This window comes from Balaenoptera ricei, chromosome 17, assembly GCF_028023285.1.
Source record: "Balaenoptera ricei isolate mBalRic1 chromosome 17, mBalRic1.hap2, whole genome shotgun sequence".
In the NCBI taxonomy this organism is placed as follows: domain Eukaryota; kingdom Metazoa; phylum Chordata; class Mammalia; order Artiodactyla; family Balaenopteridae; genus Balaenoptera; species Balaenoptera ricei.
In genome coordinates this window covers 69,025,429-69,052,901 of record NC_082655.1, presented here as the reverse complement: position 1 = coordinate 69,052,901, position 27,473 = coordinate 69,025,429, and the positions used below count along the sequence as shown (strand labels likewise).

The 27,473-nt window shown below is 37.1% G+C and overlaps 1 protein-coding gene across 3 annotated transcripts in view; it reads left to right on the top strand.

The window, feature by feature from the left end:
* Positions 1 to 27,473, top strand: part of PREX2 (phosphatidylinositol-3,4,5-trisphosphate dependent Rac exchange factor 2) — a 299,616-nt gene that overhangs the window by 250,201 nt on the left and 21,942 nt on the right. For all 3 annotated transcript variants that reach the window (XM_059902418.1, XM_059902419.1, XM_059902416.1), the window contains 2 exons: positions 8,074 to 8,140; positions 8,384 to 8,574. In XM_059902418.1, coding sequence (XP_059758401.1) covers positions 8,074 to 8,140; positions 8,384 to 8,574 — 258 coding nt within the window. The remainder of the gene's footprint in view (positions 1 to 8,073; positions 8,141 to 8,383; positions 8,575 to 27,473) is intronic.

Sequence of the window (27,473 nt, the reverse complement as noted above, 5' to 3'; positions counted from 1 at the left end):
CAACTAGCAAGACAGGAACACAGCCTCATCCATTAGCAGAGAGGCTGCCTAAAATCATAATAAGGCCACAGACACCCCAAAATACACCACCAGACGTGGACGTGCCCACCAGAAAGACAAGATCCAGCCTCATCCACCAGAGCTCAGGCACTAGTTCCCTCCACCAGGAAGCCTACACAACCCACTGAACCAACCTTAGCCACTGGGGACAGATACCAAAAACAACGGGAACTACAAACCTGCAACCTGTGATAAGGAGACCCCAAACACAGTAAGATAAGCAAAATGAGACGACAGAAAAACACACAGCAGATGAAGGAGCAGGGTCAAAACACACTAGACTTAACAAATGAAGAGGAAATAGGTAGTCTACCTGAAAAAGAATTCAGAATAATGATAGTAAGGATGATCCAAAATCTTGAAAATAGAATAGACAAAATGCAAGAAGCATTTAACAAGGACGTAGAAGAACTAAAGAGGAATCAAGCAATGATGAAAAACACAATAAATGAAATTAAAAATACTCTAGATGGGATCAATAGCAGAATAACTGAGGCAGAAGAAAGGATAAGTGACCTGGAAGATAAAATGGTGGAAATAACTACTGCAGAGCAGGATAAAGAAAAAAGAATGAAAAGAACTGAGGACAGTCTCAGAGACCTCTGGGACAGCATTAAACGCACCAACATTCGAATTATAGGGGTCCCAGAAGAAGAAGAGAAAAAGAAAGGGACTGAGAAAATATTTGAAGAGATTATAGTTGAAAACTTCCCTAATATGGGAAAGGAAATAGTTAATCAAGTCCTGGAAGCACAGAGAGTCCCATACAGGATAAACCCAAGGAGAAACACGCCAAGACACATATTAATCAAACTGTCAAAAATTAAATATAAGGAAAACATATTAAAGGCAGCAAGGGAAAAAAAAACAAATAACACACAAGGGAATCCCCATAAGGTTAACATCTGATCTTTCAGCAGAAACTCTGCAAGCCAGAAGGGAGTGGCAGGATATACTTAAAGTGATGAAGGAGAAGAACCTACAACCAAGATTACTCTACCCAGCAAGGATCTCATTCAAATGTGATGGAGAAATTAAAACCTTTACAGACAAGCAAAAGCTGAGAGAGTTCAGCACTACCAAACCAGCTTTACAACAAATGCTAAAGGAACTTCTCTAGGCAAGAAACACAAGAGGAGGAAAACACCTACAATAACAAACCCAAAACATTTAAGAAAATGGGAATAGGAACATACATATCGATAATTACCTTGAATGTAAATGGATTAAATGCTCCCACCAAAAGACACAGGCTGGCTGAATGGATACAAAAACAAGACCCATATATATGCTGTCTACAAGAGACCCACTTCAGACCTAGAGACACATACAGACTGAAAGTGAGCGGATGGAAAAAGATATTCCATGCAAATGGAAATCAGAAGAAAGCTGGAGTAGCAATTCTCATATCAGACAAAATAGACTTTAAAATAAAGACTATTACAAGAGACAAAGAAGGACACTATATAATGATCAAGGGATCGATCCAAGAGGAAGGTATAACAATTGTAAATATTTATGCACCCAACATAGGAGCACCTCAATACATAAGGCAAGTACTAACAGCCATAAAAGGGGAAATCGACAGCAACACAATCATAGTAGGGGACTTTAACACCCCACTTTCACCAATGGACAGATCATCCAAAATGAAAATAAATAAGGAAACACAAGCTTTAAATGATACATTAAACAAGATGGACTTAATTGATATTTATAGGACATTCCACCCAAAAACAACAGAATACACATTTTTCTCAAGTGCTCATGGAACATTCTCCAGGATAGATCATATCTTGGGTCACAAATCAAACCTTGGTAAATTTAAGAAAATTGAAATCGTATCAAGTATCTTTTCCGACCACAACGCTATGAGACTAGATATCAATTACAGGAAAAGATCTGTAAAAAATACAAACACATGGAGGCTACACAATACATTACTTAATAATGAAGTGATTACTGAAGAAATCAAAGGGGAAATCAAAAAATACCTAGAAATAAATGACAATGGAGATACGACGACCCAAAACCTATGGGACGCAGCAAAAGCAGTGCTAAGAGGGAAGTTTATAGCAATACAAGCCTACCTCAAGAAACAGGAAACATCTCGAATAAACAACCTAACCTTGCACCTAAAGCAATTAGAGAAAGAAGAACAAAAAAACCCCAAAGCCAGCAGAAGGAAAGAAATTATAAAGATCAGGTCAGAAATAAATGAAAAAGAAATGAAGGAAACAATAGCAAAAATCAATGAAACTAAAAGCTGGTTCTTTGAGAAGATAAACAAAATTGATAAACCATTAGCCAGACTCATCAAGAGAAAAAGGGAGAAGACTCAGATCAATAGAATTAGAAATGAAAAAGGAGAAATAACCACTGACACTGCAGAAATACAAAAGATCATGAGAGATTACTACAAGCAACTCTATGCCAATAAAATGGACAACCTGGAAGAAATGGACAGATTCTTAGAAATGCACAAACTGCCGAGACTGAACCAGGAAGAACTAGAAAATATGAACAGACCAATCACAAGCACTGAAATTGAAACTGTGATTAAAAACCTTCCAACAAACAAAAGCCCAGGACCAGATGGCTTCACAGGTGAATTCTATCAAACATTTAGAGAAGAGCTAACACCTATCCTTCTCAAACTCTTCCAAAATATTGCAGAGGGAGGAACACTCCCAAACTCATTCTACGAGGCCACCATCACCCTGATACCAAAACCAGACAAAGATGTCACAAAGAAAGAAAACTACAGGCCAATATCACTGATGAACATAGATGCAAAAATCCTCAACAAAATACTCGCAAACAGAATCCAACAGCACATTAAAAGGATCATACACCATGATCAAGTGGGGTTTATCCCAGGAATGCAAGGATTCTTCAATATACGCAAATCAATCAATGTGATACACCATATTAACAAATTGAAGGAGAAAAACCATATGATCATCTCAATAGATGCAGAGAAAGCTTTCGACAAAATTCAACACCCATTTATGATAAAAGCCCTGCAGAAAGTAGGCATAGAGGGAACTTTCCTCAACATAATAAAGGCCATATATGACAAACCCACAGCCAACATTGTCCTCAATGGTGAAAAACTGAAACCATTTCCACTAAGATCAGGAACAAGACAAGGTTGCCCATTCTCACCACTATTATTCAACATAGTTTTGGAAGTGTTAGCCACAGCAATCAGAGAAGAGAAAGAAATAAAAGGAATCCAAATCGGAAAAGAAGAAGTAAAGCTGTCACTATTTGCAGATGACATGATACTATACATAGAGAATCCTAAAGAGGCTACCAGAAAACTCCTAGAGCTAATCAATGAATTTGGTAAAGTAGCAGGATACAAAATTAATGCACAGAAATCGCTTGCATTTCTATACACTAATGACGAAAAATCTGAAAGTGAAATTAAGAAAACACTCCCGTTTACCATTGCAACAAAAAGAATAAGATATCTAGGAATAAACCTACCTAAGGAGACAAAAGACCTGTATGCAGAAAATTATAAGACACTGATGAAAGAAATTAAAGATGATACAAATAGATGGAGAGATATACCATGTTCCTGGATTGGAAGAATCAACATTGTGAAAATGACTCTACTACCCAAAGCAATCTACAGATTCAATGCAATCCCTATCAAACTACCACTGGCATTTTTCACAGAACTAGAACAAAAAATTTCACAATTTGTATGGAAACACAAAAGACCCCGAATAGCCAAAGCAATCTTGAGAACGAAAAATGGAGCTGGGGGAATCAGGCTCCCTGACTTCAGACTATATTACAAAGCTTCAGTAATCAAGACAGTTTGGTACTGGCACAAAAACAGAAATATAGATCAATGGAACAGGATAGAAAGCCCAGAGATAAACCCACACACATATGGTCACCTTATCTTTGATAAAGGAGGCAAGCATATACAGTGGAGAAAAGACAGCCTCTTCAATAAGTGGTGCTGGGAAAATTGGACAGGTACATGTAAAAGTATGAAATTAGAACACTCCCTGACACCATGCACAAAAATAAACTCCAAATGGATTAAAGACCTAAATGTAAGGCCAGACACTATCAAACTCTTAGAGGAAAACATAGGCAGAACACTCTATGACATACATCACAGCAAGATTCTTTTTGACCCAGCTCCCAGAGAAATGGAAATAAGAACACAAATAAACAAATGGGACCTAATGAAACTTAAAAGCTTTTGCACAGCAAAGGAAACCATAAACAAGACCAAAAGACAACCCTTAGAATGGGAGAAAATATTTGCAAATGAAGCAACTGACAAAGGATTAATCTCCAAGATTTACAAGCAGCTCATGCAGCTCAATAACAAAAAAACGAACAACCCAATCCAAAAATGGGCAGAAGACCTAAATAGACATTTCTCCAAAGAAGATATACAGATGGCCTACAGACACATGAAAGAATGCTCAACATCATTAATCATTAGAGAAATGCAAATCAAAACTACAATGAGATATCATCTCACACCGGTCAGAATGGCCATCATCAAAAAATCTAGAAACAATAAATGCTGGAGAGGGTGTGGAGTAAAGGGAACACTCTTGCACTGTTGGTGGGAATGTAAATTGATACAGCCACTATGGAGAACAGTATGGAGGTTCCTTAAAAAACTACAAATAGAACTACCATACGACCCAGCAATTCCACTACTGGGCATATACCCTGAGAAAACCATAGGTCAAAAAGTGTCATGTACCACAATGTTCATTGCAGCTCTATTTACAATAGCCAGGACCTGGAAGCAACCTAAATGTCCATCGACAGATGAATGGATAAAGAAGATGTGGCACATATATACAATGGAATATTACTCAGCCATAAAAAGAAATGAAATGGAGGTATTTGTAATGAGGTGGATGGAGTTAGAGTCTGTCATACAGAGTGAAGTAAGTCAGAAAGAGAAAAACAAATACAGTATGCTAACACATATATACGGAATCTAAGGAAAAAAAAAAAAAAAAAAAAAGGCCATGAAGAACCTAGTGGCAAGACGGGAATAAAGACACAGACCTACTAGAGAATGGACTTGAGGATATGGGGAGGGGGTGGGGTGAGATGTGACAGGATAAGAGAGTGTCATGGACATATATACACTACCAAATGTAAAATAGATAGCTAGTGGGAAGTAGCCGCATAGCACAGGGAGATCAGCTCGGTGCTTTGTGACCACCTAGAGGGGTGGGATGGGGAGGGTGGGAGGGAGGGAGATGCAAGAGGGAAGAGAAATGGGAACATATTGTATATGTATAACTGATTCACTTTGTTATAAAGCAGAAGCTAACACACTATTGTAAGGCAATTATACTTCAATAAAGATGTTTAAAAAAAAAAAAAAAAAAAAGTAAAATAAAATGGTAAAAAAAAAAAAAAAAAAAAAAAAAAAAAGTAATAACAAATTTCTATGTTAAAAAAAAAGGTGAGACTTGGGAATTCCCTGGCAGTCCAGTAGTTAGGACTCCGAGCTTTCACTGCTGAGGGCGTGGGTTCAATCCCTAGTCGGGGAACTAAGATCCCACAAGCCATGAGGCACAGCCAAAAAAAAAAACAAATGTGACTGCACAAAAGTAAGAAATATGAGAAGGCTATAAAAGAAGAAGAAATACAGGTGGATGACAATATGTGCAAATTGAAAATGACAACACCAAAGGTTGAAATTCTAATGCCATCAACGTGAACAAGGATATGGAACAATGATCACACCTGTTCCTTGGTGCCTCCACTTGGACCAGCTGTGTGGGTGACCTTGTAAAGCATGGAAGTGACAAATGCCAGCTTCTGGGTGGTGTTAACCCTGGGAAGGGAGAGTCTGGAACAATGGGTGTGGACAAGTGTGATAACAAGGGATCACCTGTATCTGTAAGGTTTCATTCCTTTAAAAGGGGAAGCAAACGTGCAAAATACTAATTTGTTAAAGCATGGAGGTGCGTACATGGGTTTTCATAGCATCAGCCTAAATACGTACCTGTAGAATTGAAGTGAAAAGACACTGAGAACTTTCAGGAGGGCCTGAATTTTTATGCACAGCAGTAAAATTTATAAAATGGCCTGTCTTCTGGTAATGAGGGCCTTTAGTTAAAACCCAACTCTATCAGGGCCTATCAGGCCATACAGAGTCTACCCCTCTGGATTCTCTAAGTTGCTCATTTAGTCCAATAGCTTCAACCTCATTGCATGTTTCTGTACTTCACACAATTCAAGCTCATTTCCTCTCCTCTTAACAGCAATCCTCTTACATTGTTGTTATCTCCTTCTGAGACAGGGGAAAATCTAGAACATTGTAAGATGTATCAAATTCCTTTGAGCTTCCTCTCAATCCAGTACTCTTAGTAGCTGCTGATGCAACCTTCTGAGTGGAACTGTATTTTCATGGCACGTGATGGATGTTCCACTTTGCAGGGGTTCCTGTCATGGTAACCCAATTGTCATGAGCCAGGCACTGCCTGGGTTTGCTGTAGTCCCCAGACTCCTGTCAGCATTATATGCTCAGGAGCGGTAGGTAGCTCTGGGATCCGGGCTGAGGGAATAATTCATCCCTGCTGTGGACTCTTCTTCACCACATCTTTCTACCAAGCACAGTTGAGGAAAGGCATAGGGACATCTGATCAAGGTATCTCTCTGGATTCCAGGTTTGAGGTACCACCTCTGTTTCAAGATGATACATGGAAATCTCCTAGGAGTTCAAAATGCTTTGGATGCTGAACTGTTGTAAAATTTCTGTTGTAGTTTGAATTTGTGTTTGAGAGATGAACAGACCTTCTCGGTGAGAATGTGCATAATTTACATTTTGGAAGTTAGAAGAAGTTAAAGCTTTCCTAATTTAAAGTGTGAATTTTGATTAATCCATGCTACTTTAGCTTAAAAAGACAAAAAAACAAGCTGCATTACTGCTAGCTACTTCTAGTAATTGGAATAGCAGTGTGTGTGTGTGTGTGTGTGTGTGTGTGTGTGTGTCTAGTGGGACTCAGAATACCAGTGCTGGGCATGAAGTTCTCTCTCACTGATTTACTGATTATGCCCATTGCTACTCATGCATTGGATAATGATCCACCAATAGTTTGAGGTCCTAAAAGGTTCTCTGAAACACCAGTCTAATGAGTTTTATTTCAATATCTAGTCTGACAATCATTCTAACATTATTTTGGTATATCAATGTTAAGTGTTGACAGCTTTAAAATAATTTCACTTCATTAAAAACATACTCGCTTAAATATAACTTAAATGTCCTGTCTTCATGGGTCATTCTCTTACAATTTCTGTTTAGTATTGAGCTAATAGCTAAATGAACTCAGCAATAATTCTTTGGAAATCACATTTAATTATTGCAGGCCACTAGGATTCCACCTAGTGTATTAAAATAGTGGTTGTCGTATTGCATCCTGGTGACCAAAAAGAGTCAGTGTATCTTCAAAGAGGGTTTTACTTCCAATCTGAACATAGCTTAGTGGCTGAAAGAATCCAACTAAGCAGTCTGTTTAAAACTTGTGTTTTGAGTATTATTTTCATAATCTGACATTTGCACAGTAAGTAAAAACTGGATGTTTTTCAGTAGTCATAAGAAAATATCTTTTTTCAACTTTTATAATAATATTAATGACTGTAAATATCAATGAGCACTTAATCTGTATTGTGTACCATCCTAAGCATTTTATTTGCGCTGACTTCATCTTCTTGGTCACCTTGTGAAGTAGAAACTAATGTGATCCCCAAATTGCAAAAGAGGAAATTGAGACACACACAAATTAAGTAATCTCTCTAAAGCCATGCAATAAGTAATGGAGCTGATGGTAGGTTTAATCATTTTTTTCTGAGTGGAAGACTTTTTTGCAGTCCCACTCATCCTAGCGCTCAACACTTTGTCTTTTCATTTGTCTTTAAAAGGAAGTCAGTGGAACTTGCATGTCTTCATGCTTTTTAATTTTACTAACAATAAATGATCATTTATTCTTTGTATTCTTACAGGGCATTCTACTTGGACAAGTCAAATTCACCACCAAACTCCACATCCAAAGCTGCTTATGTAGATAAGGTAAAAATAGAAGATTGCATTGGCTGATGCTTTGCCATTTACCTCCCTTATTTAATTTTGCTGGCGTTGTTCTTGAGCACTGTGTAATTCATAAACATCCGTGGTCTCTGATTCTGTTATCTCCATAATAAAATATTTTAGACTATTCACTGTAAGTTGTAACAACTGTGAATTATATCCCATCTAAAAGGATTTCTTTCTACTAAACATGTTGAACCTTATGGGCATCGTTTTTTTCTGCAGCTCATGAGGCCTCTCAACGTTTTGGATGAACTGTATCGACTGGTAGCCTCGTTTATCAAATCCAAGCGCACAGCTGCCTGTGCGAACACGGCTTGCAGCGCCTCTGGCGTCGGGCTGCTCTCGGTGTCCTCGGAGCTGTGCAGTAGGCTGGGGGCCTGCCACGTCATCATGTGCAACAGCGGCGTGCATCGGTACGTGACTTCCTCCTTGCCTGCATCTTTGCCTGCATCTTTGCTATACCTTATTACATTCGGAGGTTCTTGTTTATTACATTTAGCTCCATGATATTATAGCTGGAAACATTCACAGGGCTCAGATATATTTGGAATAAGACTTTAGAAATCAGATAATTCTTGCACAGTGATTTCTGGCTTTGGTTCTTCTATTTTCAGTGACTGTTTATTCATACAAATGAATGCAGTCCCACATTTATATCACTGTGGCCTAGAATCTTATCACCCTTGTATTTATATTAAGATTTATATTTTAGGTACAAAATTTTGCATCTGTTTTATTCACTCTAGGAACTTAACTTGGTAGGGGCTGGTGGCTAGCAAAACAAAACTTTTTCTTCAGTGGTTTGGATCCCTGTTACCCAACTGTGGTGAGCTAGACGCTGCCTTGGAGTTACTGCTGCCTTCCTACTCCTGGAAAAATCGTAGTGCAGGAGCCCACACAATAATATGCTCTTCCTGAAAACGTAAGGAGAAGTCTCAGATAGGTCCCCTTCAGCTGGTCTATCTTAAGCAGCAGTGCTGTGTCTGGGAAAGCTGTGGTAGGTGCATAAATTCCTACAGCTACATCAGATGCAAATGTGAGGGGAGAACCCCGAGTCAGGTCCTGCTTCAGAATCACTTGTTCCTCTTCTATCACCTCTCCATTTTTCACAGCAAAATGAAACCATGTAGGTGGAAACAAGAGGGCAGCATTTAGTCCTCACTGCAGGCAGAGAATCTGCTGTCACCACTCATAGTCTCTTCTTAGTAAGAGGCCAGTTAGGTTTTGAGTGGATGGTGGTTATTGTTTATTCAAATTTACTTGCTAATTAACCCAGGCAAAGGACTGCAGTTGGTGCTATTGGCTGGGTAATGTCATAAATGGGTGATATTCATGTTAGAGACATAAAGCATGAACAACAAACAACAAAAATAATAGTAAATATTCATATGACAAAATAAGATAACAAAAACATAATAAAAAGTAACAAAAATAACAGGTTACCTAGACTACGAGGAAAAATAAATGATCTAGGAAAGTTACAGCTAAAAAATAACATTCAGAAGGAACACAGATCTTTGAGATGGTTAGAACTTGCCATGGAGAAGGTAGCGTTTGAACTGGGTTTTGATGGGTCAGGGTTTGAAAGAGGTAGAAAGAGGGAGAAAGACAGTTCAAATCAACAGGTTCTCATCTGTGACATTCCATTTGACTTGATGTGCCTGAATTCTAGTTTACAAGTCCTACACAGCATGTCCGTGCTTATGAAGTGTGACAAGACTTTATTTCTCTAAAAGGAGAATTAAATTTTTGTGGGTGACACAATATACAGAGTTTTCTGCTTTATTTTAATTGCTGTGTACTTTGTGCTCTATTGCAAGCTTACTAAGAGCTTAATTGAAATATCATCTGCAACTAAATGAGTAAAATATTATTTCATCATTTTTTTTACTAGCAGAGAAATGCTCTCTGCCTCTGATCAGTCATATGCATTCATTCTGTTCCCATTCATTCATTCATTCATTCATTTATTATTCATTCACTCAGTTAATATGCATTGAGCACTGTTTATGTGCCAGCACTGTTCTAGTTGCTGGGATAAAGCACTGAAAAAAAAACCTCCCTTCTCTCATATAATGTAAATCATGTTGGGGTGAAACAAATGATCAAGTAAACAAATAAATGAGTAATGTGGTAGGTGGAATAAATACAGAAAAGAACAGAAGTCAGAGAGGTAAAAAGGGACAAGATGGGATGAAGGGCGGGCAACTTCCATGGAGGAAATTTCATTAGAGACCTGTGTGAAATGAAGGAGTGAGTTATGCAGATATCTCAGAGAAAGAGCATTCCGTCTAGGGAGCAGAGTACAAATGTGGGAGCCCGAGTGGGGGCCAGCATGATGTGCTCGAGAACCAGCACAGTGGCCACGGTGGCCTCGGCAAAGTGCCATCCCCTTGATTAATGTTCTTATCCTACTCTGGTGCAAGATCATAGTTATCTGAGGACCGTGACCACCAAGGGACACTCCAGGCTTCAAACTACAAGCATACGCTCTTATCTCCACATGAATTCACTGGAAGTTAATGCAGTTAAATTTGCCATTTAATGGAATTCCCTGGCTGTCCAGTGGTTAGTACTCTGTGCTTCCAGTGCAGGGAGCCCGGCTTCGATCCCTGGTCGGGGAACTAAGATCTCGAAAGCCACACGGTGAGACCAAAAAAAAAATTTTTTTTTAATTGCCATTTAATCCTAGAACCGTGACCAAATTGTCCAAATTATTCTCTGAGGTGTCCCATGAACAATTTTAGAATTTAACTACTGATGGGTAGGAGAAACAGATCGATGTTCCACAACCATTTTATAATTGCCGTATTCATTGATTGGTGTGTTGGAATCACAAATAACATTGAAATTTCAAAGTATTTTGACTTTTTCCAATTCTACAGTTCAAAATAAATATGGCTTTAGTTAGTTCATTTCAGAGACATTTACTGAGGTGTAGGCACGAATTCCCCATGACAGATGCTGAAATTAAGGTTAAAACTATTTGAAAATAGTACGGTTTTATTTTTCTATTATGCAGAATAAAATAGGAGTTTAACATTATCTTTAGTCTTTCAGGGAAGGCTATGCTTAGATTTTTCATGGTGATAAAATGTGTGCTAATTTATATGGGAATCAGAAATCTCACATAAGACCGTTCCTAAAACAGTTCTTTAGTAATTATAATTCAGACAGCTAGAAAGGAACCCAAGTAGATCCACACTTACACTAAACATTGAACGTGGAGGTTTACCCTCAGGTTCTGGTAAAGGGGAGAAGTTCATAATATGAATCAGAATAAATACTACACAGACTGTTTTACCATTCGCTTTTAAAATTAAGATGAGAAATGGTTAACAATATCGTATCCACATTAGATAATCAGCTTCCTGCCTTGTCTGATTTTATTCACCAAAAAAGGGAATCTAACATTTTTTAAAGTATAGAGTTATATGGCCTATGTTTGACATTAAAGAGAAGAATGTGATTTTTCAGAATGAAAAGGCAGATTTAATTAGCATTAATGTTTAGACGTTTTAATGCCAACCTGAATTAGATGGCAGGGTGGCATACAACAGTGAATGCAAGATTAGGAGGAATAGAATTCAGGATGAATTATTAAAATCTTTTCATAGCGTTTAGCCCAGCTTTGTTTATTAAATTCTCTTTCCTGGGGCAGTCCTTTATGTGCATTACAATTCTGCTGATGAACTTTCCTGCACACACTTTCCTCAGTCATTTACTTATATTAAATACCTCCATTGCTATTGAATAGTGAAAGAAGATTGTCTTTTTTTAAGATCAGGATTTTTGCCTTTTAAACAGTATACATGATATTAAAAGGTAGTTTAATAAATGGAAATTTTCCAAAATTTCCTATCCTGATCTGCCTTCTTTCATTTTCAGTTTTAATCATCTCTTGCACCTTCTATCAAACAACATACATCTGATCATAGTTTTATTAGTATAGTTTAATAATCTGCTTTATGTTCATAGTATCTATTTACCTATCTACCTACCTATCATCTATCTAAAACGTCCACACAGACTTTCCCGTGATCACTTTTATTTGCTACATAATATTCTAGCCACTTGATACACCACAGTTTACTAAACTATTAATTTAGTGGTTTATCTTCTTTCTCTACTGCCCTTAATGCAGAGAGACATCTTTATGTAGCTGTTCAAATTTCCATTTTATTTTCCATTAAGCTAAAAGTAAACAAAAATATCCTCCAGATACAATTAGTGTGTAAAAGAGCTTAAACCTCTTTGGTTAATGTATTATTATTTAAGTTCCCAAAAGGATTGTCCTTGTAAAAACCCAACAGAAGGTTAGATAGTTGTTTGCCATCTTTACCTTGTCTTCAGAGGCTGTTAGAACCCATTTATCTATTGTGCTTCTCTACCAGGTGTACGACGATATTGTATTTCAGCAGTGCTTTAATGTATACATCTTTGATCATCAAATACAAACATTTGAATATCTTTTGAATTTTCTTTCCTACAAAGAGTCATGCTTTATATTGTCCATATATCTGCTTTATAGGCAAAAGTCTTTTTTGCCCATTTGAACGTTTGTAAAGTATTGAATCAGCGCTGTGGCTTTTAACGTTCTCTTTTGTTCCATGCGGTTATTTGCTGCAGATCCGCAAGCATGCTACCCGGGTTCTAAATTTCCCTTTTATTGCCTCCTGCAGCATCCTTCCATTCACTGCGGTATTTCATTTTGTTTTGCTCCTTTATTCCCATCCCTGCCTAATAGCCAACTGTTTTCCTTTAACTGTTATGAATTAGCACACTGCAAATGTTGTAAACCCTAAGCATGAGTCTTATCGCATCCAAAAACAGAGATGCCATATTCCTCGCACTACATTTGCTTCTGCTTCCTTCACCAGTGGAAACAGTAGGTGGAAATTTCCAGAGGCTACCTGAAAGGTTATGTCAAGGAAATTTCTAGTGAGGGCAAGGAATCTGGAATCCCAGTGTTTCCCTTTAAGGACCTGTTCCAGGGACTTTTTGTACACGTACTCTTTGTATCTGTTAATAATGGACTTTCAGCCGTGTCGGAGTCCCGGGATGGTCCTGCAGGAAGGCGGGGTGATTTGAACACAGGCCTCATGTCTGACTCACCTGTGATGTCTTAGTACCAAAACCTTGGAGATCTGTACACATAAATTCCCGTTTATCTTTATGTTCTGTTGTGAGGATGAATCTCTTCCAGGAAACAAGGCCCTGCATTAGCTAACGTACTTGGTGTTCAGTCACCAGTGAGGGATGTGAACAGCGGCGTCAGGAGGGGCTCCCTGCGCCAGGGGTTCACCGGCGCCTGTAACTGCAGCATCATAATCACGTTGTTTTGAACCCCACACAGGTGTGAGGAGGAAACAGTCTGGGGCAAGGTCAGCCTGTTCTCATTATTGAAAAGCATAATGATGATGAACATCAAGCTGGCTGCCATCTATGTATTCCCGCGTTAGACTGCTTTTCCTTTTATACATTGTGGAAACTCGTTTTAACATATATAAAATTTGGGGAACTAATAAACTATATATATATATATATATATATATATATATATATATATATATATATATATATATATATATATATATATATGAAGTTTCTAACTTAAAAGGGTATATTTCCAAAATGCATTTCTTAGTTGGTTATTTAGAAATTGAGACATTTTTTCACATTGGACAGAATTGCAGAGCGTGGTCGAATTCTCAGAATCATCCCTCTTCCAGCAGAAACTTACAAAACCTATCATGTGACCATAGTATAGGACCCAAAGTATGATTATAAGCGTTTGTTAGAAAAGTGAAATCCAGGAGTTAAAATATAAAAACAGCTAAAGGGAAATATGTATTACCAATTTGGTTAACGAAACAGTTTTCATTTCAAATGGAGATAAATAGTGTAGTGATTCTTGGTTCATATAAGCAATTTTTAAAAAAAAAAATTTTTTTAGGCAACTATCAATTAACAGTTTTAAAAACCACTTTTGTTTGACATTTAAGGACTCTTTCTTAGCAATATTTTATTCTGTCATCATCATGGCATCAAAGGACAAATTGATAAATCGGCCCAGATTAAGGAAATGGAGAATCTTATAAAAGTAGAGCACTCAAGGTAACCTGGCTTAGGTAATCAGAGTCCTAACAGGGCAGATGATGAAGCTGCATCTTTCTCCACTGTGCAGCCAAAAACACATTAAGTAAGAGGAGTGGATTTACTCTGGGGATTTCCATATGTAGGTTAGACTCTAGGTATGGGAGGGCAAAAATAAATTACTGCAATAAGCAAATGTAGGTTCGAAATGTATCCATTTATTTTTCTGTCCAAAAATGACTTGGAAGATTAGCAGCAAGGTTAGTGGAAATCTTGAATTTTAAATCTCCAGAAAGATGGCTAAATAGAACAAAAGAAACTGCGAACTCATGATGCCAGGATACTGTACATTCGCAATAAGAAGTCCTAAAATTATGCTCGTATAGTCAGGAATCTGAAACACATTAGTCTAAAACACTTCCTTTATATAAAGGAATGAGAGAGGTGACGTTTAAAATTGTTATTAGATATGGCTGCAGTTTTGATTATTTTTCTTTAACAGTTATAATTTGATTATGATCAATGCAACCATTCTCATTTCTTTGATATCTAATAAAATCATTAATGAATGAAAACCAAAAAAACCTCAAAAATGAAAATACAAAATTGTGTACTAGTCTTTAGAAGAGAAAAAAATAAGATGCTATAATAATGGGGCTCTGGGAGAAAGACAGAATATATCCTACTCATGCTATAAGTATAAATCTTAATGACTCTGCCAAACTCATAGAAGCAGAGAATAGAATTGTGGTTACCAGGGGCTGGGAGTAGGGGAAAACAGGGAGACAGTTGGTCAAAGGGTACAAAGTTTCAGTTATGCAAGGTGAGTAATTCCGGAGATGTGACATAACAACAATGCAACTATACTTAATAATACTGTATTATATACTTGACATTTGCTAGGAGGGTAGATCTTAAGTGTTTTCACCACTAAAAAAGAAAAGAAAAAGACAATGGTAACTATGTGAGGTGATGGATATGTTATATTAGCTTGATTGTGATGAATATTTCACAATGTATATGTATATCACATCAACAGGTTGTATACTTTAAATTTATACCATGTTTAATTGTCAGTTATACCTCAGTAAAGCTAGGGGGAAGAAAGAAAAGTAAACCCAGATTTTCAAATTATACTGAGTTGTAAAGTAGGCAAATAAAACTCCATGATTTATGCTAATTTAAACAAACAGATAAATAAGTTTATTCTCTTAAAATTATGGGAAGAAATCAAATATTTCAAATATGTTATAAGTTTTATTCTTTTACCTTGTTTCATTATCTTTTATAAAAGTTCTTTACTCTGAAGAGGTAGATGGCCAGATTTACATATATATTTGTTTTCTTGCTTAGATTTTTCTTTGCAATTGATATGAATCTTGATAAATTAGTGATGAAATTATTCTATTTTAAAATGTTCGTTGTTTTCATTAGTTTACTATGAAAGAAGAATAAAACAGTAATAATGAGAGTCACTTCTTATTGCAATGGTTTCTAGCTCTGCCAGCCAGTAATCATGGGCCAGACATGCTTTAATTTAAGTACATATAAAGTCAGAGCTTACACATTATTACCTCCTATCATTAAGATTGGAAAATTCTAGGCACATTAAACATATCTTGCTAAAATAATCTAAATACATAATTTGGAGTGATATTTCATCTGTTTTTGCGAAACTCAATTTTACTATTATATTAGTAAAATTTAAGTATTTACATTTTAAAAATGTAGCTATTTAAAAGTGATAAATGTATTGACAGAATCGACTTTCAAAAGTGTTAAATAGGGCATGATTCTTCAAATTTTCTTTTAAAGAAACTGAAGTGATTGTTTTTCCTAAACCTGCAAAATTATATTTAAAGCACAGTAAAATTCCAGTCATTCTCTGGGATCTCTTCCTGAGGGCTTCAATGCTAGTGGGTTTATAAGTGCTCTAATAAATGACATAAGCCAAATTTTCTGTCCTCCAGAGGGAGGGAAGAAATATGGGTATCTCACCAATATAAATGGTTCATTTGCCAGCACTTTCCGAACTGCCTCTTTTTCTCTATGACCTGGAGCAGGAGAGCAGGTGGTGTGGAGGAAGTTGAAGGGAGGAAGCAGCAATTTCTGCCTCTAAGATGTTAATTTTAAATTGGCAATAGGTCATCTAACACCCTCGGGAGGAATACTGAGGAGTGAGATTTAAATCCTGTTAAGCAGGAAGGATGGAATGTAACACCTGTTATAGGTTTTAAAGCATGAATAGTGTTTACCAGGTGACGGAAATGGAGAAGGACGTTCCATGTAAAGAAATAGTATGAAAATACATTATTGAGGTGTGAAATAGCATACGACGGGGCTGGAGGTCACAATAAAGAGCTGGCTATTTCTGGGCGGTGAAATGAGAAGGAAGCAGTGTTGGGAGAAGAAAGGAGCAAGAAAGACAGGAATTGGAGCATGGACGGCCCTGCCTGCTGGGTTAAGGGTTTGGGACTCCCTCCTAGAGCCCCTAGGAAGCCAATGAAAGGTTTTCAGCAAAAGAATAACATGATTAGATGTTTTGAAAAATATTTTAAAAATAAAGATCAGTACCATGGTCTATGATGGGACAAGGATGGAGGCAGGGAGACAGCTAGGATTTTACAGGAGTACAGTGACATGATGAGATCCAAAACTAAGGTATTGGCACAGAGGTTAGAAGGGAAAAGACAGATGGGAAAGGTATGAAAAGGCAGTAAACAGAACTAGATGAGCTGGTGAGGAGTAGAGAACAGGGGAGAGGGAGAGTTTCTGATGATTCCAGCTGGGAAACATTGGGGGAGGGAGGATGCCACGGGGAGAAATATACATCTGTCTTTGAGGGGACTGGGGAGAGGGATGTTGAATTAATCTGTTACATGTTCAGTTTTAGATGCTCACAATGTACCTATATGGGGATGTACTTTGATGGATTCATAGTCAGCAAGGACTAGAAGTATATATGAGTACAAATGGGTATAATAACAATAAATAATAACATATATATGTAATCTCAAGGGGTAATGGAAAAACACTGCTAGGAATTTTCTGGGAACAAACCAGGTGTTAGGAGCAGGGAAGAGGTATTCCAGGAAAAGGCACAGAAGCGTAAGCAAAGAATAATTGGCTGCCAATTGTGGAAGGTGAGAAAAGATCACCAGGGAGAGTAGGGAGAGTATTAATATTCCCTGGTTCTCCACTGCCCTGTCCTCTGTGCACCCGTGGAGCCTCAGAATAAAACACTATAGGATCCACAAGAAAGGAATGAAAAATATTCAAACAAATCTATTTAGTATCTTGGATAAACAGGTCAAAGAGAAGACAATCATGGTACAATGTCAAAGGATGGGGGAAACAGATGAAAATCGCATACTGGACACCCCTTAAGTATTGGTGTCATCAAAGAACCTACAAGGAGTAAGGACAAAAGTCAGAGAGCCAAGAGAAAGGATGAACTAGAGAGGGAGTGTTGAGGAACTTCGATAGGTACCCGACCTATTCAGTTAAATTCCAAAAACATGAAACAGAAATAAAATCAATTGGTGAAAGAGTCCAGGCTGAAGAATTTAAAATGCAGAGAAGCAGATTCAAACCTGGTGACAGTGGTAAAGTCCTACCTTACACACAGATGTTTCATATTCATACACATTTTCAGCCAAGCAAATACCTCCTCTAGCCCCTAAGTGCTCAATTACCCATCCCCAAAGGTCTGCAGTTACCTCTGTGCTCACCTCAGCAATGAAACGTGTCAAAGAAAAACACACCCTAATGTGCCTGAAGAGAAGGGAATGAGGGATGTGGAATGTTTTTGAAGCCTAGGTTTAAAGCTAGACACTGAGAACTTTCCGAGAATGTGTTGAAAGTTGCAGTAGAAAGTCCTGTTATCTTTAATGGGAATTTCATGGTTAATTCCCTGTGCAATGCTGAAAATGTGCCCCTTAGATGTGATTGATTTTTTGCCTTAAGATATATGGAGTGAACCGCATATTCAATTTGGCTCTGCTTCTGCTGGCAGGATCTCTCTCCAGCTGTTGCCCATCGCTTTTCCATTCTGTTCAGTTGTTTTCCATGGTGCCCGTCTCTGCTTGCCATCTCTTTGCTTTTTTTTTTCAAATACTCATTAACCCCTTGTCTTTCAGCTCCAGACTATGAGACATAGGAGTTAGTACAGTCATGGGAAGATTTCATCAGTACTGTCTCTTTGACAGGAGTCAAATAACAATGCTGAAATTATCAATAGACACCCGGAAGTTATGTCTATAAAATGTACTGGAAACTTGCCTGAATGATCACTGGCTTTTGGATTGCACCTATTGTTAGACCGCCATTCAAATTCTCCTAAAGGGAGAATGTAAATATTTAATATTTTATTATCCATGCATATGTGTCTATAAGTGAATTCTGTATTTTTGAAAACAAATAACTGTTGGCCCTTTTTTCACAAGAGTAGGAGTATTTCCGTGTTTCATTGAGAAAAGTGCCTTCTCTGTTATAGGGGAACAAGGACAGAGGTATTGGGTTTTTGAAATCCCTGCTGACTGGTGACGATCTTCTCAAGCTTTTCATTTATCACAAACGCATTGCTCAGGGTGACCAGGTTGGGCAGGATCAATAGGTCAGCAGAGGTCCTTTCCATATTAATTGTGCAGACACTCTGCCTGTGTTGAGCCACAGCAGCCACTTTGGCATTGATTCCTATTTAACGGACTGCCTTAGCCCTCAGATGTATAGTTCTTCCTCGGTGTGAGGTAATAAAAGGAAGCAGGGAAAATAAAACCCTGCAACAGTAAACAATTAGTTTCTTCAATCGGGTGCTTCCTTCTAGTTGTCAATATACTTTTCACAGTGGTACCCTGTGCTCAGTGGTTAGAAGTAATTAGAAACCAGAATAAATGAGATCACTGCAAGAATGAACACGCCTTACCCAGCACAGTGCATTTTATATAGAAAAATGCACATCTGTAGTAGAGAAGGAACGCAGTCTTCCTTCAGTTTATTTTTACTACGTGATTGCTTTACAATCGATATAATTGTTCAGCAGGTTTCAAATCTAGTTTCTTTTTAATCATGAACACATTTCAGTACGATGAGGTCTACATTCGTAGTGAAGTAGTTTGGTCTGGCTGCATTAGTCTCTACCAAAACGGTGCATTTAGCATGCAGTGCTGAGACCAAGATTGGGACTGTTAAATTATGGATGTGGGGAGTTGGGATTCTCTAAAAGCAGTGATCTATGTGATGTGATTTTGGTATAATGGAAAGACCCTGGATTTTGAATTAGAAAACTGGTTTTGAATCCTGTTACTTACTGTGTGACCACGATTCCGTCATGGTCTCTCAGAGATTTATTGGTGGAATGGGAATAATAATTTCCTTTTGCAAAAGGTGGCATGAGGATTAAGTGAGTAATATATGTGAAGACATCTACTGCAGGACCTGGCAATAGTGTACACTCAGTTGTTTCTATCTTCATCTGTGTTTCTGATGGTGAATCCATCTTCTCATTGCAGAGGTAGAAATATGAAATGCATCTGTTTAAAATGACTAGATCATACCTACTAAAATAGGGAAACGTTGTATGTAAAACAAAATCACAGTGGTTGCTAAGAGAGTAGATCTTAAACGTTCTCAACCACAAAAAAGAAGTGGTAATTATGTGATGGAGGTGTTAGCTAACTATAGTGGTAATCGTCTTGCACCATGTAAGTGTATCAAGTCAACATACACAACTTTAACCAACACAACGTTATATGTCAATTATACCTCAGTAAAGCTGGAGAAATCACAGTGACGAGTCACAATAGGATGTAAGAAGAGTATGAAAAATATGAATTCACTCCTCTGACCTATAAGAAGTAGAATACACAAAGCACGGGACCCTGTTAGAGCTTATTTTTAGAATCCTCCATTGATAGCTTGTAGAAAGTTGTTCAAGAACAGCAGAACGGGATCCCCTTGAATTCAAGGATAGAAAGTCTTCTTCCCTCATGTCAAAAACCAAGAGTATGTGTTAGAATAACAACAAATATTTAGGACTTGGAAAGAATCAGGAGCTGGCATTTGTGCATTCATTCATTGAAGGACAGAGGAGTTATTTATAGAGCACTGCTATGGGGCAAGCACTGTGCTACCCCAGACTAGGGTAGTAAGAGGTCCTTGCTCTCCCAGCAATTCTGAGGTCTTGACAAGGGGACCACATTGGGAAGCCAGCCAGCCATACTGTGTGGCACCAGTTTTCTTTAATGTGGACAATAGGAGAAAGAGAGCCAAAGGATTGGGTTTCTTAATGAAGTGACTCAAAGAAATGAACACATGTTTTTGAAACTACAGGAGAGGGGAAGCATATATAACATGTCATTTTGACAGTGTTAAAGAACTGATTCTGCAAGGGTTCCAAATGTATTCTTCTGAACCTGGAAAATAGGTAAATGATACATAGACCATTTTGATGAGCGAATAAGTGTTAATAGAATTAATGTAAGAATAATGAGTCAATATGTTATAATACATAATTTCCAAGCATTAACAAAACTCATCCAGAGTTGTTCATCAGAAGCCATGGTATGAGCAGTGATTAAATCCTGAGAAAGGGAAATGCAAGTCATTGTTCATGCAAGAAAAGCTATATACCATTTAGAAGTTGTAGGGGAATCTGTGATTGTTTTTTTACTAAAATTTATTGTCTCTACAGTTCATTTATTACTTTACCAAATTTATTTAATAAGTGAACACTTCTTGAGCAAATAGATGGCAAATGTAGAGTATAAAGAAAGTATCTTTTAGGAGTTACGTATAATACTGTTGGCATGAATTAGGAATTCATGTCATTTCTTTTCGATAACTGTATATTGAATGCTTACTTAATCCTGGGAAGTATGCTAGGGTCTAGGAAGGTTACAATCAATACAGACACTAGTCTGGCCTATTGGTGGTGGTGTAGTAATATTAATGAAAATTGCTAACATTTGTTGAGAATGTACTACATGCTATGTCCTGTGCTAAGTACAAGATATGAATTATTTCCTGTAATCCTGAAAACAACACTCTGAGGTGCGTACTATCATTAAACTCAATTTACAGATGAGGAAACAAGAGTTTCGTAGCTTAAGTTACTTGCCCAGAGTCACAGAGTTTATTAGCAAATTTAAGATCCAGCTTAGGAAGTTTGCCTCTAATGCCCATATTCTTCATCCCTACACCTTTCAGACAGGTATAATATAGCATGACCAGAGGCATGATATGTGACCCAAACCAGGGCATCTGAGATCATATCAGGAAGAGAGCAGCATATGAGAACTGTGAGAGGAGGTGACTTCAGAGAACTGTGAACAGTGTAGTTGAAGCATGGAGTAGAAGTAAGGAAAATCAGAGACCATATTGTGAAGACTTTGTATTTCAAGTTACGAAATGGAAAGCCATTGAAATGCTTGCATTTTCGTCTGCATTTTTAAAAGATCGCCTTTGATGAATAGTGGGAAGAGGCAAGACAAGAAGAGTCTGAACGAGGTTGCACCAATCTAGGCAAGAGATATGAGCAGTGCAGCCAGAGAGGAGAGGTTTGAGGGATAGGAAGAAATATGAAATTAATAAGTGTGAAAGGTACTAGAGTAGGTATATTAGCATGTAGACCTGCCACACATACATTAATCTCTTGTAATTGATGAGTTTGGTTTGAACGGCTTGGAAGCTTATATCTCAGTCTGGAAGTGAAACAGGGGGTCATCATAAAAGACTAGACAAAGACTTTAGGAAAGCAATAATTTTAATCTCGACCACATCTTCTTCCTTTGGGAAGTCTTTGCAAAAATGGGAAGGTTGAAGACACTAAAAATATCGCACAATACACCTTTAAGGAATTAGATAATTTCTGCATCTTATTTCTTTTAACAACTTTCTTATTTCTTTGAATGCTGGCACTTATATTTAAAAATCAGTAAATATGAGGATCTGGGATTGCACCATACTTACTATACCCATTACTACACAGTGTCTTTTAAACAATGTTTCTAAGAACTAACTCATCAGACACTTTAAGTTATAGTAACTTGATAGCACATTTCAAGAAGTTTAACATTTAGATTAAATTTTAAAAATGTTAGTGGGGAATCTCTAACTCAGATATTTCCTACAACTGCTTGTTTTTTGTTTTTACTGTCTGATTAATGGGATTATGAGAAAAGCACAAGGAAGAAGTAAAAATATTTGGAAACTGAGCAGAATCATTTACATTTTTTCCAACAAGGAGAAAATGTGTCTTTAGTTCAAAGACTGTTGAAACTAGTTTGCCTTAGGCTCTGTAGGACAGAAGTTCAGATGATGCTGCAGAGTGCATAAGACCAGGTGATCACAGGATCTTCCATCTGTCATAAAAAGCTGCTGGGTATGAAAGAATTGTGGGCAAATAGCAGTAGTATCTGCTGATGTTCCAACTTATTTCACCTACTTCGTTCTCTTGGGATTGAAATAGTCATTATTATCCTCTCCAAAATTTGAATGCTGCCCAGGTAACTTCAGCTTAATAAAGTATCCTGGAGAACCACGGCTGATTAGATTCCTAATAACTTATTAGTGACAGTCACTTGAACAAGGATAATGGCCCTGGCTTTTAATTAAAGGAGCAAAAAAGACTTTCATAGGATACGGGAAAATGATTTTACGTTTTAAGATCTAAATCTGTAAGATTCTAAATATAAACAGCTATAACTATATAAAGACAAATAATTCATGGGAAGAATGCCATCAAAGCATAGGGGCTTCAGGCTGTCTTTATACATAGATTCTGAGCCATGCATTTTCCCTAAGGGAATTTTTTCCCTCTTATTTTTGTGACAAAAGGCAGTATCACAGTTAGAAAGGATGGTGAAAATGAGGCAATACACATGGAAATCCGGAGCTAAAAAACAAAATCAAGACCCTGATCATTGGGTAGAATTCTACATTGGGGCAAAACTCACTGATTTCAGAATGGTTAAATATTTATTTCACTTTATATTCATCTAGCACAAAATCTTTATATGAATGCAAATAATTCCAAATGAAATATTGAAGTAAATATTGAAATATTTAGCCAGTTTATATAGATTGTTAGGGGACATGTCTAATGTTGCCTTTTCCAGAGCAGATCAAAACCATTGTTTGGCATATGGTCCTTTAAACTCAGAAACTCCAACACATGCCTTTCAACTGTGGGTGTGTGTCTTCCATTTATCATATTTTTCTAACAGGAAATTATCCTGCTAATTATACTGCGCTAGCACACACAAAAAAATGAACATAACTTATCCAAGTGCCTCAATTCTATTATTATGGCACAAAAGAGTGAAAAAATCACTGCTCAAGTAACTTTTTAAGTTGAAACATGTATCCCTAAATTCAGTGACTCCAGTGGGGTTTGTTTTGGGGCACAGTTTTTAGTCGTAATTGAGTATGTAACATTATTGAGGGATACAATAGAAATTTTCAAAGTGATATTCAGTCTCATTCTCAATTTTTAAAATATGGAGAAATAAAAGCAAAGTATCCCTTGCGAAAGATTGCATTTTTCTCTCTTTAATTACCTTTTAAGATTTTTTGTTTTTCACTTCAACATCTACCTAATGTGAATTTAAGGCAAATCATTGTGGCTACAAATTCAGAGATCGTCATTACACTAGTTTTTCATGTGTTTCATTTAAGGTGTCAGTTTATAATTAGAATCTGAATGCCCCTTCTCCACTAGTAATAACAGAGTTTGGGACCACCCAAGAGAGAACAATATGGTTAGCTGCCAGGCAAAACATCAGAGTTCCTGACAGTGAACTTGCTGAAAGTCAGCAAAGAAATCCACAGCTCAAAGCCATAAACATACCGTTGTTCTGGTTTGCCATGTCAGTTTCACTGTGAGTTACTGCATCACCCTGGTGGCCCAGAAGGGATGATGCATCTCCCCAAGTGTTCAATCTGATGCACTTCAACCCTTGGGAGATTGGCTTCCTTGTTCAGTACAGTTCGAATCAACATTAAATGAGGCTTTAGAGCTCTGGAGGTTTTAAATTGTAATGAAAGTAAAACTGGTGTTTTTGCCTGCGATCATGGTAAATGACCAAATATGTAGAAGGTCCTCGGGTTTGGAGAATCTTTTATCTAATTTATTATAGAAATGTGATGAGTCATCTTAAAGGAAAAGATTAACATGTTTTTATAAAAAGATTAACACATAACCTGCTTCAAATAAGAATTGATGTCTTAAAAGTAAACTGAATGTAGTATAATAGATATGAGTTAATAAATGGTTAAAATACAATATGTTGCATTTAAGCCAATTTAGGAAAACTAAGCTTTGTCTCGCCAGTGAGACTGAGTTGAGGGAGGGAGGGGGCGTTGCCTATTGCCCGTTGCAGCCCCCTGGCATCGAGAAATAGGACTGGCAAACAGGAGACCATTTCACATGCTTTTCCTGACCCTAAACTCTACAGTTCGACACAAAATAAAGTTGATAATGGATGTTCTAGGATCCGTTGGGACAAACATATGAAATAAAAATCACAGAGAATCATATTAACAAGTGCCAAATGATAGTCATGTGAACTCTATTTCAACCAAACCCCAATTTATAAAGGAGATGTTGGTGAAAAGTTTGTCATGAACTTCATGTAATTATCATAATCTAATAACATCATAATCTTATGGAAGAATTGACAACACATTTCAACATCAACGTTATTCTAAATTTAAAAATTGTTGTCAAATATGAAAACCTCCATAAGGTTCTTTAGCATGAGAACCATAATGTATGGAAGAATATTCCACAGAGTAGCTTCTGGCTCTATACATTCCAACCTTGTTTCTCCTGCACCACACACAGTCCTGGGTGCATCAGGATATGAACACATTGCATTACAGCCTTGGGCCCTGCACATCCTTTTCAACCTTGGGTGAGTCTGTACAATGCGCAGTAGGAATACTCTGGAGTCCATTCTTACACTAGGATATTGTAATAACCTAACTATAAGTGACTGTGAATCATATCCATAGGTCCCAGTAAACCTAGCCTAAATGCATCCCTAATTCTACTTCCTTTAGCTCAGTTCCAGAAAGAACTATGGCCATTTGAACATTGCAGAACATGACAGAGGAAAGTTGGGACATAAAAAGACAGAAGTCATAACCATTTGCCATCAAAACAAGTGGCTTTTGCAAATTTGTAAAAGCATATGACTATGTGAACAGGTTGCTAGGGATCCTATGAAAAAGGGACTCTGAAACTCAACTATTTTAGCTTGAAAGTAAATCTACTTCTGCCAGCACTTAATGGTACTTGTAGTTACAAAGTAGACACTCAAAAATATTTGTTGAATGAGTGGATGAATAGAAAGTTACCTCTTTGTGACTCTTCCATAGCATTGCTAAATCAAAGTGCTTTTCAAATTAAATTGGACCCATTGGCCACAGGTTACATTTATCATATTAAAACTATGCTAAATCCCTGAGTGATGTAGGATCTATTTTTAATATGAAATATGTCAAGAAGATTTATTCATTATAAGCACAGGTGTATTGACCCTTTCCTTTTTTCTTTCTATGAGGAAATGCACAATTTCTGCATAATTTTGCAGCCCTGTCAAGTACACGTTCTCAGGAGTATACCCTAAGCAGAGCTGTTACTTAGGGTGTCTTATTACTAAAATCATGGAACAACTTTCCTCGGTGTATACGTTATATTTGCCTTTTTATGAAGGACAAATTCTACACTGTGACCTTTTTTTTTTTTTTTTTAATTTTTGTGACTCTGAGAGAAAGAATTGTCTAAATTTTTAAAATGATATTGTAGCTAGAAGGAGCTGAACAATTGAGAGCCCATATTTTCCAGGATGGAGTAAAAATGTAGATTTATTTAAATTTTAATTTAACTGCCTAATGTGAGAACAGAGATAGTTCTAGAAAGGAAATTCGCAGGTCAGATAGAAATCTCGTATGGAATGGGATTTGCTTAGGATTCCTGGCCTTTGGTCTGTTTCCTTCATTCTCTTGCCCAGAATTAGCAGAACAGTCTCACTGGTAATCAGAGAAGTACCTATAAAATCAAATGATCTCTTGTAAAGCCTGACTCTGAGTATATATTTATGCACCATGAAAAAACCAGGTGCCACTCTCTGGATCTGGAGTCTTTCAGAGAATGCCAGAATCAAAATGCTTCTTGCAAATGCTGAATTTTTCCATTTGACATTCAGATTGAGATAGTTGAGAGAAGATAAAAAGCTGTGAGGCGAATAATAGTATATTGGAAGCAGAGTTGTGGGCTTAGCGCTGGCACTCTTCCACATGCTTAATTTAGGAGAATGGAACTCTGTGATGCTGCGATGAAAAAACTAGGCCTCCATTGGATAAATCAACTGTGAATCGAATAGGCAATATTTCCCTCGTTGACCTGGCTGTCTCTTTTAAATTTTTTCACTTTTTAAAAATTTCAAATTAATGGTGGGACCTAATTGGAATATACACAGTGGTTAGTACAAAAAGGCAAGTATAGACGAAGCCATCTTCTCTTGATACGCTGGTGAAATAAAACTTATGTATCCATTTTAAGCTAGATTTTTCTATTAGATGATGTACATGTGATTGGTTCTAAAGGTGTGACACTTTGAGGTACCCTGTCCGAGAGCATGTTACGGGCCACGTTGATTGATCAGGAGATTACAGTAAAATCTTTTAAAGTCTCTGGCAGATAATTTGCTGCTGTACTGCTGTTTACTACAGCTTGAAGTAGAGAGAAATAAATCAGTTTAAAAAGGTTAAGAAAATGGATAAAAATTACAGGCTTCCTGTTAAAGGTCCTTCACAATGAGTAAGTGTTTGTTGTAAGTTGATGAGGGCAAGTCAGGCTTTATCAGGAAGCAGAGACATATTTCAGTATGATTAGAAAAAGATAAAGATTTTTTTCTTAGCTTCATTCAGCTGGTGTAATGAGCATTACTGATTAAAATGTTAGGATCAGTAAGGACTTAAAATTGGAGTAGAGGAGACCTTAAGGAGGAGAAAAAGGTTATGGTGTGTTGAGTTAGCTGACAATTAAATGCTTTGTAAAAATTTGATTTTTTTTGAACATGAACTGTCAATTATAGTTCTTGGCTTGCATCGGCATATACATGCAGGTACATGTAATATACAATTTTATATTATTGTCAGACTCGTACATTAAATATTTATAAATATCGTATACTACTAGAAGTTAATTATA